The sequence below is a fragment of the Talaromyces proteolyticus genome (assembly GCF_021365285.1).
Source record: "Talaromyces proteolyticus strain PMI_201 chromosome Unknown BGW36scaffold_3, whole genome shotgun sequence".
Taxonomy (NCBI): Eukaryota; Fungi; Ascomycota; class Eurotiomycetes; order Eurotiales; family Trichocomaceae; genus Talaromyces; species Talaromyces proteolyticus.
This window is the reverse complement of record NW_025764279.1, coordinates 756191-772147: the sequence shown is the minus strand read 5'-3', so window position 1 is coordinate 772147 and position 15957 is coordinate 756191. Positions and strand designations below refer to the sequence as shown.

The 15957-nt window shown below is 47.0% G+C and overlaps 3 protein-coding genes across 3 annotated transcripts; 2 read left to right on the top strand and 1 right to left on the bottom strand.

Annotated features, from left to right (window-relative positions):
* Positions 1–4: 4 nt before the first annotated feature.
* BGW36DRAFT_371542 (Beige/BEACH domain protein) lies at positions 5–8727 on the bottom strand. Its single transcript, XM_046215383.1, has 9 exons — positions 5878–8727; positions 5424–5788; positions 1678–5368; positions 1465–1619; positions 1107–1412; positions 845–1057; positions 590–793; positions 266–530; positions 5–213 (listed from the first exon to the last, which is right to left on the bottom strand). Exons 1-8 carry the CDS (start codon positions 8384–8386, stop codon positions 462–464), a joined length of 7512 nt encoding a protein of 2503 aa, XP_046075148.1. The 5' UTR covers positions 8387–8727; the 3' UTR covers positions 5–213; positions 266–461.
* A 1341-nt stretch (positions 8728–10068) lies between these two features.
* On the top strand, positions 10069–11699 carry BGW36DRAFT_355924 (autophagic serine protease Alp2; the record flags this gene model as incomplete). Its single annotated transcript, XM_046213699.1, has 3 exons — positions 10069–10428; positions 10452–11468; positions 11523–11699. 3 exons carry the CDS (start codon positions 10069–10071, stop codon positions 11697–11699), a joined length of 1554 nt encoding a protein of 517 aa, XP_046075147.1.
* Positions 11700–12317: 618 nt separating this feature from the next.
* BGW36DRAFT_371532 (uncharacterized protein) lies at positions 12318–15894 on the top strand. Its single transcript, XM_046215382.1, has 4 exons — positions 12318–12949; positions 13002–15261; positions 15325–15359; positions 15422–15894. Exons 1-4 carry the CDS (start codon positions 12399–12401, stop codon positions 15426–15428), a joined length of 2853 nt encoding a protein of 950 aa, XP_046075146.1. The 5' UTR covers positions 12318–12398; the 3' UTR covers positions 15429–15894.
* Positions 15895–15957: the final 63 nt, after the last annotated feature.

Below are 15957 nucleotides of genomic sequence, written 5' to 3'. Positions count from 1 at the left end.
AGCTCTAGCTACGGTGCATTATTGACACGATAGCCGATCCGTGGAGGCCCTACTCTTGGATAGCCGCAACTCCGAGGACGTTGTCAACCACTGCCAATTGCCAATTACCATTTGTTGATGATTGAATTCTCGCAACGACCTTAATGGTCCGGCCCAGTGTGCTCCGATGCTCCCCACAGAGCTTGTTCACCGGAAATACGCTATACGGACAGGGTACTAGAGTCTAACACGTCTATAATTGTGACTCGGCTAATAAGGCTAATAGCTTGCTTGCAGAGTGTAAAAAACAAGTATATCCGTGAAATAGGGAAATAACCGTGTACCTGTGAAACGCATGCCATCCTGAACAAAACTTTTGATCGTCATCGCATATTCATAAATCCAGTACAGAAGGCGCCCAGCCATGCTAACGCCAAGAAATGAGCCGCCACCAGCAGCGGCAATAAAGAGCAATGCTAAATTCACCTATATAAAGAATACAGAATGGGTGAGAATTGTGTTTTGCGTTGGGTGCGCGTGGAGTGGTTACGGTGATATCCGCTTCAAGACCGACGTTGGATACAGTCCCATTCGTACTAACACATATTAGCACCACATTTGCCTGTGTAAATTTTAAGGTGAAACTTACGACTCGTCCGGCCTCATCACCGGTGTAGACGGTATGAGGAAGCGGAAGAATGCAACTGATGCCTGCAGAGACGTTGACCCCCGTGTCTTTGCTATGGTCTACGTGGTGAAGTTGTCGAATCAAGTCCAAATCAAACCGTCCATTTCGGATAACTTTGCTCCAGACCTATCATCTAACAGTTAACAAAAGTAGAATGTGCTTATCCATGATACTCACATTGACAAGTCCTCTCTTATGACCGGTGAAGAGAAGCTCCCTTTCTAACCATTCATTGCTTGCACCCTCGTAAAAGGCACATGATACAATGTAATCGTCTTTCGCTTCACAGACGGCTTGGTCGAGGAGGAGCGCCCCGTTTAAGGAATACAACGTAATACGACTACCACGGCAGATCATGATAGTCCCAGTCATATCGTTGATCCGGGCACACTGCTATTATTAGTCAATGTCACCATGGTAAAGATAGCAGGTTGCATACTTCTACCGGCCCTTCAGCCGGCAATTCTCGTAAAAAGGATCGTCGGTTAAGATCCCATAGCATAATCTGTCCATCCAATGATGCTGACAAAAGGGTGCTGAATGACCGAGATGTTGCGAGCACCGACACTGGCGATCGGTGGCCAAACAGGCATGCTTGTGGCTGCAATTCCATCGTTCGACCAGAAGAGATGAATGTCCATATCGAAACAACGCAGTCAGATCCGGCTGTAACAAGCGTTTGAGAGTCTGCAAATAGCACACACGACAATTGTCCAACATGTAAATGTTCGAAGTGACCAAGAAGCTGTCGTATAAAAGGTAAGCATTGTAATTACATAGATCCTTCGACAAAATACCTTCTTGTTATCCGATGCGTAGAATCGGACACTGCCGTCCGAGAACCCCCATTCCATATATTTGTCAAAAGTTGGAGGCACATTTAGTCGAAACGCGGCCGTACATAACAACCGGTCTTGTTTCATGCACAAAGATGACACTTTTTCTTGAATGTCTAATATACTTGTCAGTGCAAAGCTTTTGCATAATAAATCTCCATGCTCATTTCTTACTTAACAAGGAAAGTGGGACTCTAGTCAATGACTCAGCTAGAGCATCTAATCGACCCTCTCTACGACTGTTATCCTCGCGGCGAGGATGTGGACGTTGGAAAACCTGGTGCGGCGTCTGCCCAAAGTTATGGATAATGCCAATGGTAGCTAATCGTTCCACTGGATCCTCGATATTGTCAAGATCCCTCGCTCCCTGGTAGGAGAGGTGGTGGAAGACGTTGGCTGCTTCAATAGCGGCCTCTCCCTTTTGCTTGAAGCCGAATACAAGGTCAATCCATTCATGAAGATGCTGTGTAACATATGGACTTTCTAAGGCTTCCCGGTGCTTGGAAATGAAAATTTTAGGATCACCCTTCGCCCATGGAGGAAGTTCAACAGAGTCAATAGCTTTACTCATATTTTGACGGAGTCCAAAATCATATCTGTTTGAATTGACCAGGAATTCCGGGAGATAGAAAAACTCCGGAATAAGTTCACGAACGTCAGACATATTGCCCCGCGAAGCAGATTCCCATGCCTTACCCACTGAGTAGAAAAGTCTATCTGCGTGGTCAAAAGTACCTCCCTGAAGAAGTAAATATGATTTGACAAAAGGCTGTAAACGAATCAAGTAAGAGCTAACTATCATCGCAGATGAATAGTGAGTTCCGTAGTGAAACGCAGGTGCATTCTCGTCACCCATCTCTGCGAAAGATTTGTATCGTTCTCGAAATTCCGCTTCTCTCTCAAAGTTCTGACATCCCATAGGCTTAGTGAGGTCACGAAAACTCTTCGGATTTTCCAAATCTAGCTCGTTGCTTGTATAATCAGCGAGAACCCATGGGAAGACGGGATACTGTGTCAGGTCATTGAAAGTTCGGCCAGCTAGCGTATTGACTAGCATTAAGTAATGAAAGTTGGATATCTCGCCCTTGACCCATTTCTGTGTCGCTGGGTTCAAAGATGACTGTCCAAAAACACTAGCAAATTTTGACCCGAGAGATTGGGGTGTATCCTCCTGGACTTTCAAGGTCTCAAATCTCCAAATGTCTTCTGGTCGAGTAAGAGTCATGTTTCCGCCAATATGAGGAGCGTGCGCACATAATTGGTTGAAAAGCTCATCCCGAGCCCGAGAGGATATCAACGTTAAGAGATAGCTGCGGCCGTCCGTGAAAAACATCTCGAGTGCCACATCACGGAAGAGAAAACGACGTTTTGAGACGCTTATAAGATCGACCCATTTCCAGCTCCGCGTTTCGTGCTCGCGAGATTTCCTTTCATCAGATTCACGACCAGCAATCATGCGCACAAAGGGATCCCTTTCTTCGACAGGGGCTTGCCACACATTGACAATCTCCCCATCTGTACGTTGGAAGAAATTATCTAAAATGTAGACAAAATTCTTTCCCAAAATCAGAAGACCTTCACAAGCCTCGAGACCCATAATGCGAGACATGTTGCAAACACTCTTGACCTGGTCTCCTCTTTGGAGACTTCGCATGACCTTTCTATTCTTATCCTCATAATCATCAATGTCCACGCGAGGGTCGTCGATCATCTCGAAACTATCTTCGAGAGCAGCCTTGTCTTCACCGTCAGGCCCTACAGCCCCCATTTCTACTGGCTCTTCTTCAAGTACGTTAGTGGTCGGCGTGCTAACAATATTTTCATTGCTCGCTGCAGTTCGCAAAGAGTTCACCTTGATAGCAGGAGGCTCTGAAGCCTTCCGCTTTGGTTGATAATCTTGTCGTTCACTCGAATCATCGGGAATGACACGAAGTCGAATTCGACTACGTCCCTCGGTCTGATCTAGACGCCATCGGGCTTGCCCCCTTTTCTCTAGCAAACCTCCGAAACGGTGTAGGTCTTCTGATATTTGAGAAAAATGGGACCACATGAAGGAATAATTATCATGTTGATCTTGTAATAGTCTTTGATGTTTCAAAAACTCTGAAGCATATATATTGGATGTCCAATGATCAAAGGTAGTGTTGTGTCTGCGGTTTACCTCGTCATCCAACTTCTCGTCTTGGGCCCACTGTTTGAGCTTTTCCTTCCGTTTTATGCTGCGGTTTCGGTTTGATTCATCGGTCCTATGATTCTCTTCCACGACAAAGCTGTCCCAGAATTTGGATATACTTCCAAAAAAGAACGCATCTAGATCCTCACGCTGCTCACCAATCCAACGTAAGAAGGTAGGGTCATCCATTCCGACTAACTCCTCGAAACCATCTGAAAGTCGACTCTGGAGCGAAAGCGGGGCATGATTGAGTATAGATGCAGTCTCAGAAGGCTTCTGAACGAGCACAATTCGCCATATAGTTACCGCCGCTAGCTGAACTTCATGCTTGTTGGAGACTGATTTTGTATATAGTAAGTAGTAAAATAATTTCAAATACTCGACTTCCGACTCCCCTGACGCGAGAATAATTGTTTGCCAGTAGCCGAGACGATTCAAAAAGGCAAGAGTATCTAGCTCATCGACATCTGATAGCTTCAGCATGATAACCTTGAACAGTCCTGAGCGAATACTGTTGATAGCTTGGCTGCAGAGACGGATAATTTTCAAATTAGAAATTTCTGGGCGTGAAAGATACTCGAGAACAAATCCAGCTAGGTCAACAGTTGGACTTGCGCCATCCAAAAACCAGCCTTCAAATAGTGACTCGCCTACATGAACCATGAAACGAGCAAAATTGGTCAATACCCTCGGCTCCTGGAGTAGCTTCGTATTAGTCGAGAACGTTGCTTGCAACTCTGCTAGAATGTTCCGCAGAAGCCATGATATAAAGTATATCTGGTGCTCTGTTCGACTTGGCGGCGTTTTCAGAAACAGGCCGAGGCCTGTGAAGTCTTTTCGTTCTATGATTTGATCTAGAAAAACTTTCATGACAAGGCGAAGCAATTCCAAAACCAGACTGTGGTTTTCAGCGGAAGTGTCTCGGTCAATAGTTGGCGCGGAAATTCGATGCAGCTGTGATGACGATGGTACATGCTGAGCCTTGTCGGACGAGATAAGGACAAAGGAGGATGACCGTCGAAGTGAGCCGTCTGTATCTGCTGAGTTTTCCGTAGGTACTACAGTAGAGGTACGCAAAACAGGTGCCATAGACACAGAAGGTTGTGTCGAAACAGTTTTCCGTTGGATACTAAGCCCAGTGTCTTGGGAATGTAACTCAATCTCAGCGTCAACAGGTCCCGAACCTGTGACAGGAAATAAAGCGAAGAGTAGCTGTTGAGCATAAGTTGATGTAGCGGCAAATTCTCGAAATTCTGGAAACTTGATGTGTACTTCGGATAGAAAGTTTACAGCATTCGTTATAACATCCTGGTCCGTAGGCGAGTCTTCGGTAAAAACTGCGGCTTCTATACCACATTTGAGCATATTGGTTATGACTGGAAGTACCTCTGGAAATACGACTTTCGTATACTGTTTGGAAGCAAGTGTATCCACGAGCAATGAAGTATCCGCTGTTGCGTCAATATCAATTTCCGCCACATCCAGTCCAAACAAAACTCCAAAGAAAATGGGCCACAGCATAGCAATGTTCCACCGTCGTTTCAATCGTGATTTCAAAATGGCATATCCCCCCGATTTATCCGCCAGCTTCTTACTATAGCCGCTACCGTGGACAACTATCAGCCGTGCAAGAATTGTAGTTGCCAAAACAACCACTGCCGGCTCATCTTCGCAAATGAGGTACAAAAGCCACTTTAAAGACACGTCAGTATACTATAGCCAGACAATATTTAGTCAAATTTCTCACCTTGTTTGTCACAGCTCTAGCAAACTTTTTTATAGTAATATAATCCCCAGGAACGCATAGATAGTTAGTATACATACGGAGTAGTTCAAGTCCAATTTTCGACTTGGACATGATCTTCTTAGAGGACCGATCCGACGAATTAGAGGATTGACGGACACGAGAGTCAAAGCGGAGGCTCTTCCTTTTATTCAATTTGGGGACCTTTTCCTCGTGGAGCGCAAAGGTAATGAAAAGAGACAAGGATCGAAGTAGCTCTGCAGATACACAGCTTTCAAATAGAGAGCGGAAAGCGGGAATAAACAGGCCAAGGGTTTCTTCGGTGAAATCCTCGCCTTTCAAAGCGTCGAGAAGTCTCTTGTTTACACCTAGAATTGATTAGCTTTGAAATATGAGTTAAGGGAAGAGTAAAAAAAGATGGGGCAAGAGAGGGGAAATGTTAAAAAGTTAAACTCACGCATGCGAGATAAACGCTTGGCGTTGAAACGATGATGCTGACTTTCTACAGCAAATGTAGTGAATTGAGAATAATACATCTGAAGCAGCGATGGTTCCCCGAATCGCCACACATCAAGGTCGACAAGTAAGACGCGATATGCGAGAGGGTTCGTAATAATAGACTTGCTTGGCTCTTCAAAATTGTATCCAACGAAGGATAGGATGTGTCTTAAAAGTTCGATTGCTAGGGCGGATCGTTCTCTATTGTCTGAGCAAACTGTTGATGTTTTTGACAGGCCGGATTGCGTGCTTTGTGGAAATCCAAGTTTCTCTCGGAGTAATAAAGCAAGGATTCCATAGCCGTTTTCTCTTTCCATCGCTTCGCTATTCCTCCAACTATCTTCTACAGCCTCAAACAGGATCTGCACTGCAAGGCTTGTGCTCTCTGAAGTGGTGGCGGTTTGTAGCATATTGAGATGTACAGCGGCACAGCCACCTATTCGCCAGCTAGCATCGTCGAGAGCCTGGGGTACAGATACCACAGGGTCCCCTGTCAATACGGCTACTCCGTGAGACCGCGTAAGAGCATCGTTTATGGCTGGAGTAGCACCATTGATCGCAATGGCGTTTCTTCCTGATTTAATCATCTGTTGTAAATTCTTGGCAGCCTGTTTTGATAAGGATTTAACAAGTTGGCTTTCATCAATGTGATTGCTGTCGTCATCATCCAAAATAGCGGTGGGAGATATATTCAATAGAAAAGATGACTCGTGTACCAAACCACTCGCTTTCTGACGAATAGCCGTTATAATGTCTGAATGTTCCTCTTTGCCAGGATGAAGACTTTCGTTTCTCAAATTTAGTGCTGCGGAAGCCTTGTAGGTCTGAAACGAACCCAAGCAATCTTGAAAATTACCATAGTAGCGCGGGCCCAAGTGATAGAATACAGATACCAGGTCATCGCTAAATGTGTCTTCAAAAAGTGTGGCACCAGCAAGAGACCACTTCGATGTACATACCCCTTTGCCCAGACTGACAGCTAGGTCTTGAGGCGTTCCGAGGAAAGCTTGTACTCTGGGGTGCTTATGCGAAGATCGGGCGACGGGTGTGCTTGGGTAATCGATTTTGAGCTGTTCAGCAAACTCACCATCAACGAAAAGTGAAGCTCTGGAAGCAGTAGTTGCTCTAGGCCGCCGGTGGATTACACATATATGGTACCATCGGCCCGTTTCAAAAGTTGTTGATTTGAAACGAATGCTTGGCCTCTGCCCATTGATTGAAGTTTGCAAAATGAAATGACGTGTGTCTTTTTCAAGATAGGCGAGTACAAAACATGTCTGCCTGGAATCAAAAGCGCCGAATATTGTGGTGTGAGATCGTGGGTCAAAATGGTCAAATCGTGCCCATACGGATAAAGTATATCCAGAAGAAGAGAGCGGTGGAAACGGTCGGCCCAAGGTTGGGATCTCAATAGACGAATAGCCATGGGATGACAAGTTGAATTCGATACTGGAGGGTCCCTTGGAAACTTGGATAGCATGCAGAAGAAACTGTGAGGCTTGAGGAGAGTCACAAGCACGCTGATAAAGGTATATGGCATCATCAAGTTTGTTAATACCTTGGATACAAAGCAGCGAGGCAATTTCCTCATATAGTGCTTTTTCGTGCTCGGTCAGGTTTCCATCGAAAATGATTGGAAGAAACAAAGACAAAATGCCAGTGGCATGAAGAGCCATGATGTTTTCCCGTGAATTTTTAGCCAACCTGCAGAGGCACGCGGGAATGGCCAATCTTTGGACAGGGTAGTCGACGCCTTTTGATACTTGATAGAGCCATGTCCGCACCAACGGGCCAATGAACTCTTGAAGCTCGACCGTCTCCTCTGAGCCAAGTATTTTATCCACGCCAGAACGAATGGTTGCAGAAGTCAAAGATTGCAGCGCGGATGTGTATTTAGCACTCAACGCGGTGAAGATTTCACCAACAGTCTCTTGATTAAGCGCGGCAGCAAGAATTGCGCCATATAGTTGTTCGACATCACTTGGCAGGGGCTTTCCATCATCGATCTTGTCAACGAAAAGCCTCAACGTCTTTTCAATCGACACTGGTCCGCCACACCCAATTCTCTTTGCAAAGTAACGTCTGTTGCCAGGATGATCTTTTAAAGAAACGGAAAGAACAGCCAAGATGTCCTTAAACAGTGTCAACAGGTTTTTTCTATCATCACCGCTCTGAACCGCCGGATCATATAGTTCTGCTAGATGGCGAGCGAGATCCAGTAAAGTTTGGAAACCGCCGAGGCTGCGGAGCGCATCCTGCGATTCGCGCGGCCTGTCAGAGTCGATCAACGAATGACGAAGTCTCAGGATGTGCTCGGTGGTCGTTAGGGCGCAATGTAGGTCAAATGGATCATTGTTGCAGATTGTTTGTAGCGATTGAATGGCTGGTGTCAGTTCGGAAAGCACTCGTTCAGGCGTCGTGGACGGTGAAGGGGACGAGGAACGCCGCAGAGCGGGCGTACCGGTCATTATGCCGCCCAAACCTTCCCTGTCCTAGTCTTATGAATCGCACCATCAATAATCGAAATACAGAGAACAGCAGTTCCGTTGTAGTAGAACCAATCCCGATGGCGAACGAGGAAATATCACCGACTGGTGTTGTTGCTGGTCAGGTCATTTGTCTGCCTTGTGGTAATTCGATGTGGGTCGCGGGCAGGTTGCGGCTGGAAACAGTTTACGGTGCGTGTCGGGCGAAGAGGGAAGAAAGCAGTGTCAGTGAGTTCTGCAAAAGTGTCGGGCCGGATTCAGGATGTTGCCCTGCGTAATTCTAGCCCAGACAGGCAGACAACCAGGCTTCATGAAGGCTTTTGCATAGCCATTCTTGTCGACTCTCCCAATCTGACACAGCGGGCCCGCTGCTGCAGCCTCCAGGGCAGGTGCGCGTCACGTGATAGAATTCTCCCCAAGCCCTGTGGTTGGCTGCGAGCTAGGACGATAAGAACCGATAAGAGCGGGCGACTGGCGATAAGCGCTCTCCACTTAGTCAGCAGCTGCCTGGTCAGCCGACGAGACGTGACTGGGGCACGCGAGCAGGATCAACCAACTAACTCCACACGGCTATGCTAGCCCCCGTTGCCGCAGTGAGATTGGTGACGTGGGAGGATGCTGTTATTGTTGCTGTTGACCCAGGAGCTGTTACTAGATACTATGGCTATAGAGCAGTCGTAAACTAAGGAATTCGCGGAAAGCGCTCAATCGGCTGCCCCCGTTTCTTACGTGGTGTTGAGTCACCGTCGTTGAGCCAGCAATAGCTCTCATCCAATAATAAGGACAATAGTAAACACTTTCCATGGTCTCGTATCACAGAAACCCTGTGGCTGAGCACACCATTGAGCCCAGATCAGCTGCCCCCCTGTCGTATTGTTATTATTATTATTATTCCTGTCTTGCGTATCTGAATATCCAAGGCAGACGATGAAACGTAGATCGCCGGTCTTCCGTTCTGTGAATCTCGTGAGCCTCGATATGGTGCTCACTGCGTCTGGGTATTGAATGGAATGTCTGTATTCGAGTCACGCATCGACTTTACCTGTGTTACTGTGTAGATCTTTCCAGGATATATCGAACGCTAAAAACATTTAAGGTGTGCCTGGATAAGGTGCCATCCAAGGACCTGCTGCCCGGTCTTTCTGCGAGCCTTCAACTGATGCTTAAGAACAAAAGACAGGTTTGTCACTCGTCAAGCTGAGTCATAGACTAGCAGCCTCTGTGAGCTCTATAATTTTCTATTAAAATATTAGTCTTCATTTGACTAAGTAAGTACTGCATAACAAACAACGCCGGGTCAAGTGCAGCATGTCCGCAACAGGGCGACCCGCCTGCCGGCGACTGATTGGCTCGTGCCCGGCAAGTCACGCCTCACTCGACGCCAGGACGCTAGCCGAGCTCGGAGTTGCATCATCATCTGCCGGCCAGTCAGAGCCGACCCAGCCCCCGCAGGCCAGTAGGTATGTGCTGCCTGCCCTGCCTGGCTCCTACTCATCGCGTTATCTGCCAGCCTACTTTACCCATCAGTCCTCCTCCTCTCCCTCTCCCCTCTCTTCCTCTTCACACCTCATCAACCCTTCATCTCCATCATCGCTATCTTCCTACTGCTATTCCTTTTGTCTCCTCTGTTATCCTTTCTTTCAGCACTCCTTCCCTCTGCCATCATGAAAGGTATTCTCGGCCTTTCTCTGCTGCCGTTGCTGACGGTTGCGTCACCGGTCATCCCAAGCTCCATCCACAATGGAGCTGCCCCCATCCTCTCTTCAACCAACGCAGACGAGATCCCAGACTCCTATATCATCGTCTTCAAGAATCATGTAGATTCTGCAGCTGCAGCTGCTCATCAGACCTGGGTGCAGGACATCCACATGCAGCACAATGAGCTTCGGAAGCGGTCCCAGTTCCCCTTCGCCGGGGACCTCTTCTCCGGCCTCAAGCACTCCTTCGACATTGCGGGGTCTTTCTTGGGCTACTCCGGCCACTTCGATGAGAATGTGATTGAGGCCATCCGCCGGCATCCTGATGTAAGTCCACCTCTATGGAACAGCTTAGCTTCTCTCCTACGCCGCCGGATAGCCGACCCATGAGTGACATCAACCCGCCAACTAACCTATCAATCTCACAGGTTGAATACATCGAGAAAGACTCCATTGTCCACACAATGGGAGATTCTCAAGTTGAGAAGAACGCCCCCTGGGGCCTGGCTCGTATCTCTCACCGGGACTCCTTGAGCTTCGGCAGCTTTAACAAGTACCTCTATGCCGCTGATGGTGGTGAAGGCGTCGATGTCTACGTTATCGATACCGGTACTTTCACTGATCACGTTGACTTTGAGGGTCGTGCCTCATGGGGTAAGACAATTCCAGATGGTGACGAGGATGAAGATGGCAATGGGCACGGCACCCACTGCTCTGGAACCATCGCTGGTAAGAAGTACGGTGTGGCTAAGAAGGCCAATGTTTACGCTGTCAAGGTCTTGAGATCCAACGGCTCTGGTAGCATGTCTGATGTCGTCTCTGGTGTTGAGTGGGCTGCCACCCAGCACATCAAGAAGGCCAAGGAAGCCAAAGCCGGCAAAGCCAAGGGTTTCAAAGGAAGCGCTGCTAACATGAGTCTCGGAGGCGGCAAGTCTGTCACTCTCGACAAGGCTGTCAATGCTGCTGTGGATGCTGGCATTCACTTTGCCGTCGCTGCTGGTAACGACAATGCTGACTCTTGCAACTATTCTCCTGCTGCCGCCGAAAAGGCCGTCACTGTCGGAGCTTCGACTTTGGCTGATGAACGCGCTTACTTCTCCAACTATGGGAAGTGCAATGACATCTTTGCTCCTGGTCTCAACATTCTTTCCACCTGGATTGGCAGCAAGTATGCTGTCAACACCATCTCAGGCACCTCGATGGCTTCTCCTCACGTTGCCGGTCTCTTGGCTTATTTCCTCTCTCTTCAGCCAGCCAGTGATTCTGCTTTCGCCGTTGCTGAAATTACTCCCAAGAAACTAAAGGAAAACCTTATTGCGATTGGTACTCAAGGTGCTTTGACCGATGTGCCATCGGACACAACTAACGTAAGTTGACAACCTGAACTTGTACCTGTGAATAAATATCTAACAATCTATTAGATTCTGGCCTGGAATGGTGGTGGCAGTGCCAACTTTACCGAAATTGTCACTAAGGGTGGCTACAAGGCCAAGACGGTTGGCGAACAGGTCGACGAGATGATCATAAACGCACAGGAGCTTGCCAATGAAGAACTTGGTGCCATCTACAGTCACATCAAAGATGCCATTGTTGCCTAAAGTGCTGTGACTACTTTCAATGTTGAATAGCCTCTCCTTGATAGATGGAGCAGTTGTGCTTTAACTTGGACTCTATACAGATGTGTTGCGAATTGGTTAACAGGCGAATTCTACTCGGCGCAGGTCTTGCTTTCTATTGCTTTTCGTGGGTCTCTTATCGCTTAACATTACTCTCTTATCGTGGTTTGTCGCATCCCCCATTATCGGTATCATTGATGCTATCCAACGTCCGGACGAGGGCTCTCTTGTCTGGTACCCAATCATACAGATTATTGCAACGATATACATACATGTACATGCATCCAATCTAAAGCCATATCACGGTCACTACTACTTGCTTTTCGTAAGAAATCGGCGTACTAGCTATTACTTGGTTGTGCCCAAAGTCCTATCAATATGGATGAAGTAAATAACATGCTACACGTCTACATCATATATTACCACTAACATAATTAAGACGAGGAAATTTAAGCAAGAACAAGTCGAGTAGTCATGATATTTCAGAATCTGAATATTACCCACTGTCCCGTAAGAATAGGCTGGCGCTAACCCCATTTAAGCTATCCACTAGTACGGCATGCCAGCAATAGCAGCTCTGGTAATAAGGGCAGACCATCACGGGAAGTTGGGCCTGTTGAACAATTATCACTTTTAGGACTGTCGCGGCCACCAACGAATGATCACAGCGACAAGAGGACCATGATGTGGTTTCAAACAGCGCTGGTGCTCCTCGCGTCTTGCGCCACCAAGTCGTTGGCCATTTTCGCTGATGAAGTCAATCATCTCGATTATCACCACGAGCTCCTCGGTACCCCATCCTCGCAGTCAACTTTCTTCCACCGACCGTCCTCTACTTCGAATGCCTCGTTGCTATATACTGTGTCAGAAAACCTAGTTGTTGCAGCCGTGAACCCGAAAGATGGAACTATTGTTTGGAGGCAAGACCTAGCACATTGGACTACAACCGCGAAACATGGTGAAGGATTCCTTCGTGCTAGTGATGGAGAGTCTACAGTCGTCAGCGCGGCTGGAGATATAATTGTATCCTGGGGGGCAACAGATGGAAAATTGGCTTGGAAAGTGAGGCCAGTTGAAGGAGTTGTGAAAGATTTGGAGTTGCTGGAGCTTGAAGATGGCCGCACAACTGATGACGTGCGGGATGTGCTCGCATTGTCTGGAGATAAAACAAGCACTGTTCAAAGGTTAGACGGCACTACAGGGAAGGCTAAGTGGGCGTATAAGGATGACAGGTAATGTCTTGCATGCCCTGCAATTGGTTATCCCTTCGTTAACGGACAATAGCGGAGATGTTCCCTTCCAAGTGTCTTCGTCCTCAACAGAAATATTCTACATTTCCCTCCAGTCGGCTTTGCTTAAAGGCAATAAGATCAGAGTGACAGTTTTAGACTCCCGGACTGGACGTCAGACTCGAAATTATGTTCTAAGCTCTGAAAGCGAAGTTTCTGGGCCCGGATCTATTCTCTACGTTGGTGCGAATACCGCCTCGCCTTTCATTGCGTGGGCAGATAAATCCAACAAAGCTCTGAAGGTCAACATCTTGGGTTCGAAGAACGTCAATACACTAAACATTGAAAACGCTACTGGTGATGAGATCAGTAAAATTTCGGTACACGGGCCCGAGGGTCTGAATTGCCTTCCTCACTTCCTGGTCCATTACGAAACGGACACGGAATCATGGGCAGAGGTCTATCATATCGATTTAAAGTCCTCTTCCATTTCAAAAGCCTACCAATTACCGCGTTTGGGTGGGATTTCCGTCTTCGCCGCCAGCCACAAAGCCGCGAATGTTTTTTTCACTCGGATTACCGATTCCGAGGTTTCTGTTGTTGGTTCAGTCTCACATGGAGTTCTCGGCAGGTGGCCTTTCAAAAATTCTAGCGGCGAAACCATAAAGCATGCTCTTGCAGAGGTCGTTAGTAAAGGGACTTCGGCTGTTGTTCGATTCGCCTACGTACTAGAATCTGGGGATTGGAAATTGAACCGAAATAGTGGAACCGACTGGACTAGGCATGAGTCTCTTTTTGGTGCAGTTGCAGCTGGTTGGGCCGAACCCAACAGTAGCGAGGAACTCGTTCACGAGCTCGAACTTGAAGGTCACGAGGATATCCTTTCTGCCTACATTCATCGCGTGAAGCGCCATACTAGAGATCTCCAACATCTTCCTAAATGGCTTCAGGAACTGCCGGGACGTATTTTCACAAGCTTTATATCCGCTGAAGTCACCAATCTTGACAGTTTTGGTCTCCGAAAGTTGGTTCTAGTAGCGACAGAGAGGGGTCGTGTTATAGCTATTGATACAGGAAACCACGGTGCTGTTGTCTGGAACACCAAAGTTGCAGATACGACGAATTGGAATGTCAAAGCCATCAAGACCGCATTCAAACTGGCTACCGTCTATATCGAGGATGGAAGCTCTGTCTCTCTCAATGTGACAACTGGGGAGATCATTTCACACCAAGAAAGTAACTCCAATGTTCAGTCTGTTGCATATATTCCGGATGAATCCAGCACAGGCACCATTACTATTGGTGTAGCCAAGGATGGCACTCCTTCTGAACCTCTACACAGCTCGGATTACTTAGTCACTCTAAGCGACGATGGCCGAGTTCTTGGATGGATTTTAGGAGATAACAAAACCCCAGTGTGGCAGTTCTTACCCCCCCACGGTGAGCGAGTCATTCATGCAACATCAAGGCCATCCCATGACCCCGTCGCATCTATTGGCAAAGTTTTGGGGAACAGGTCAGTCCTTTATAAATATTTGAACCCGAACCTAGCTCTTGTTACTTCAGTAGGACATAGCTCTGTCACTTTCCACCTACTTGATGCGATCTCTGGCATAATTCTCTACTCTAGCACCTATACGGGTGTTGACATAACGCAACCGATTACGTCTGTAATCTCAGAAAACTGGTTTGCATGCTCGTTCTGGGCCGATTTGACGAACCGTTCCGAGTCCAAGGGTTATCAGCTCGTGGTTTCGGAACTCTATGAGTCTCCAGTTCCTAACGACCGTGGTCCGTTGGACTCCGCTTTAAATTATTCTAGTATTTCTGGGGAAAATCCTTTGCCCAGACCTTATGTGTTATCTCAGGCCTTTGTTATTCCAGAACCCATTTCGCATATGGCTGTAACACAGACTCGCCAAGGCATTACTGTACGCCAGCTCATCTGTACACTCCCGTCATCGAACTCGATCGTCGGTATTCCCCGAAATGTCCTCGACCCTCGTCGCCCTGTTGGCCGGGATCCCACTGCGGGTGAAACAGAAGAGGGTCTATTCAAATATAGCCCTTACCTTGAATTTGACGGCAGATGGTACTTGACCCATTCGCGGGATGTCGCAGGCATCCAAAAGGTCATTTCCTCTCCAACTTTATTGGAGAGCACTACCCTGGTTTTTGCTTTCGGGGGTGATATATTCGGCACTCGGGCAACTCCAAGTCAAGCGTTCGATATTCTCGGAAGCAGCTTCTCAAAGCTGCAATTGCTGGCTACGGTGGTGGCCCTTGCAGTTGGTGTGTGGTTTTTGGCTCCAATGGTAAGGTCCCCTGTTTTGATTCGCATTGCAACGTCTTTTTATAACTAATAATATATAATTCAGGTTCGGAGCAAACAAATTAATCTGCTATGGAAGAGGTGAGAACCACTAGTATATAGATGTATAAATTGATTGTTCATGTTCACTTTTTTACAAATAGAATGTGAGGACCTGTGAAATTGACACTGAAAATGACCGCAAGTGATGCCATTTAATGCTACAATCTCGCCTTTAACTCCAGCCGCAGTTTTAAGATCCATCACTTGCTTCGTACCATGATTCTGCATGTGTCCAGCATTCTTATTATTATTTAGACGCGATGATGCTAGCGCTCACTTAATTAAACATTCCGTTTCAACTCACAGTCAACGAAGCTCTTCTACTACGAAATCAGACTCCTCATTCTATTTCAAGCGGCCTGGTCGAGCGTCATATAAAATGCTCTTATCCAGGCTTTACCCTCCCACTCCTTCGATAAAAAAGGCGCTTTTCTAGCTCCCTTGATAGATTGATCGTTTTATAGTTTCCGTTTGCAAGGTGGCCAATATTCGCCTCGCTTCTTTGGATAATTTGTATCAAAGCTTCGAGAATGCCAGTATTGTCTATACATGCAAAATACCAGGTATACCTTACACATCTATCTATTGTGTGCAATTCAGATACGTACGTTTAGGTGATGAAAAATAGTGATAAAAA

Bases quoted from the DNA above. Each gene is read 5' to 3' on its own strand.
- BGW36DRAFT_371542 (XM_046215383.1), bottom strand. From the start codon at position 8,386: ATGACCGGTACGCCCGCTCTGCGGCGTTCCTCGTCCCCTTCACCGTCC. The intron at 5,789-5,877 runs GTGAGTTTAACT...AATCAATTCTAG, and splicing joins CAAGCGTTTATCTCGCATGC to GTGTAAACAAGAGACTTCTC. The intron at 1,413-1,464 runs GTATTTTGTCGA...TTTATACGACAG, and splicing joins ACGCATCGGATAACAAGAAG to CTTCTTGGTCACTTCGAACA.
- BGW36DRAFT_371532 (XM_046215382.1), top strand. From the start codon at position 12,399: ATGATGTGGTTTCAAACAGCGCTGGTGCTCCTCGCGTCTTGCGCCACC. The intron at 12,950-13,001 runs GTAATGTCTTGC...AACGGACAATAG, and splicing joins TGGGCGTATAAGGATGACAG to CGGAGATGTTCCCTTCCAAG. The intron at 15,262-15,324 runs GTAAGGTCCCCT...TATATAATTCAG, and splicing joins TGTGGTTTTTGGCTCCAATG to GTTCGGAGCAAACAAATTAA.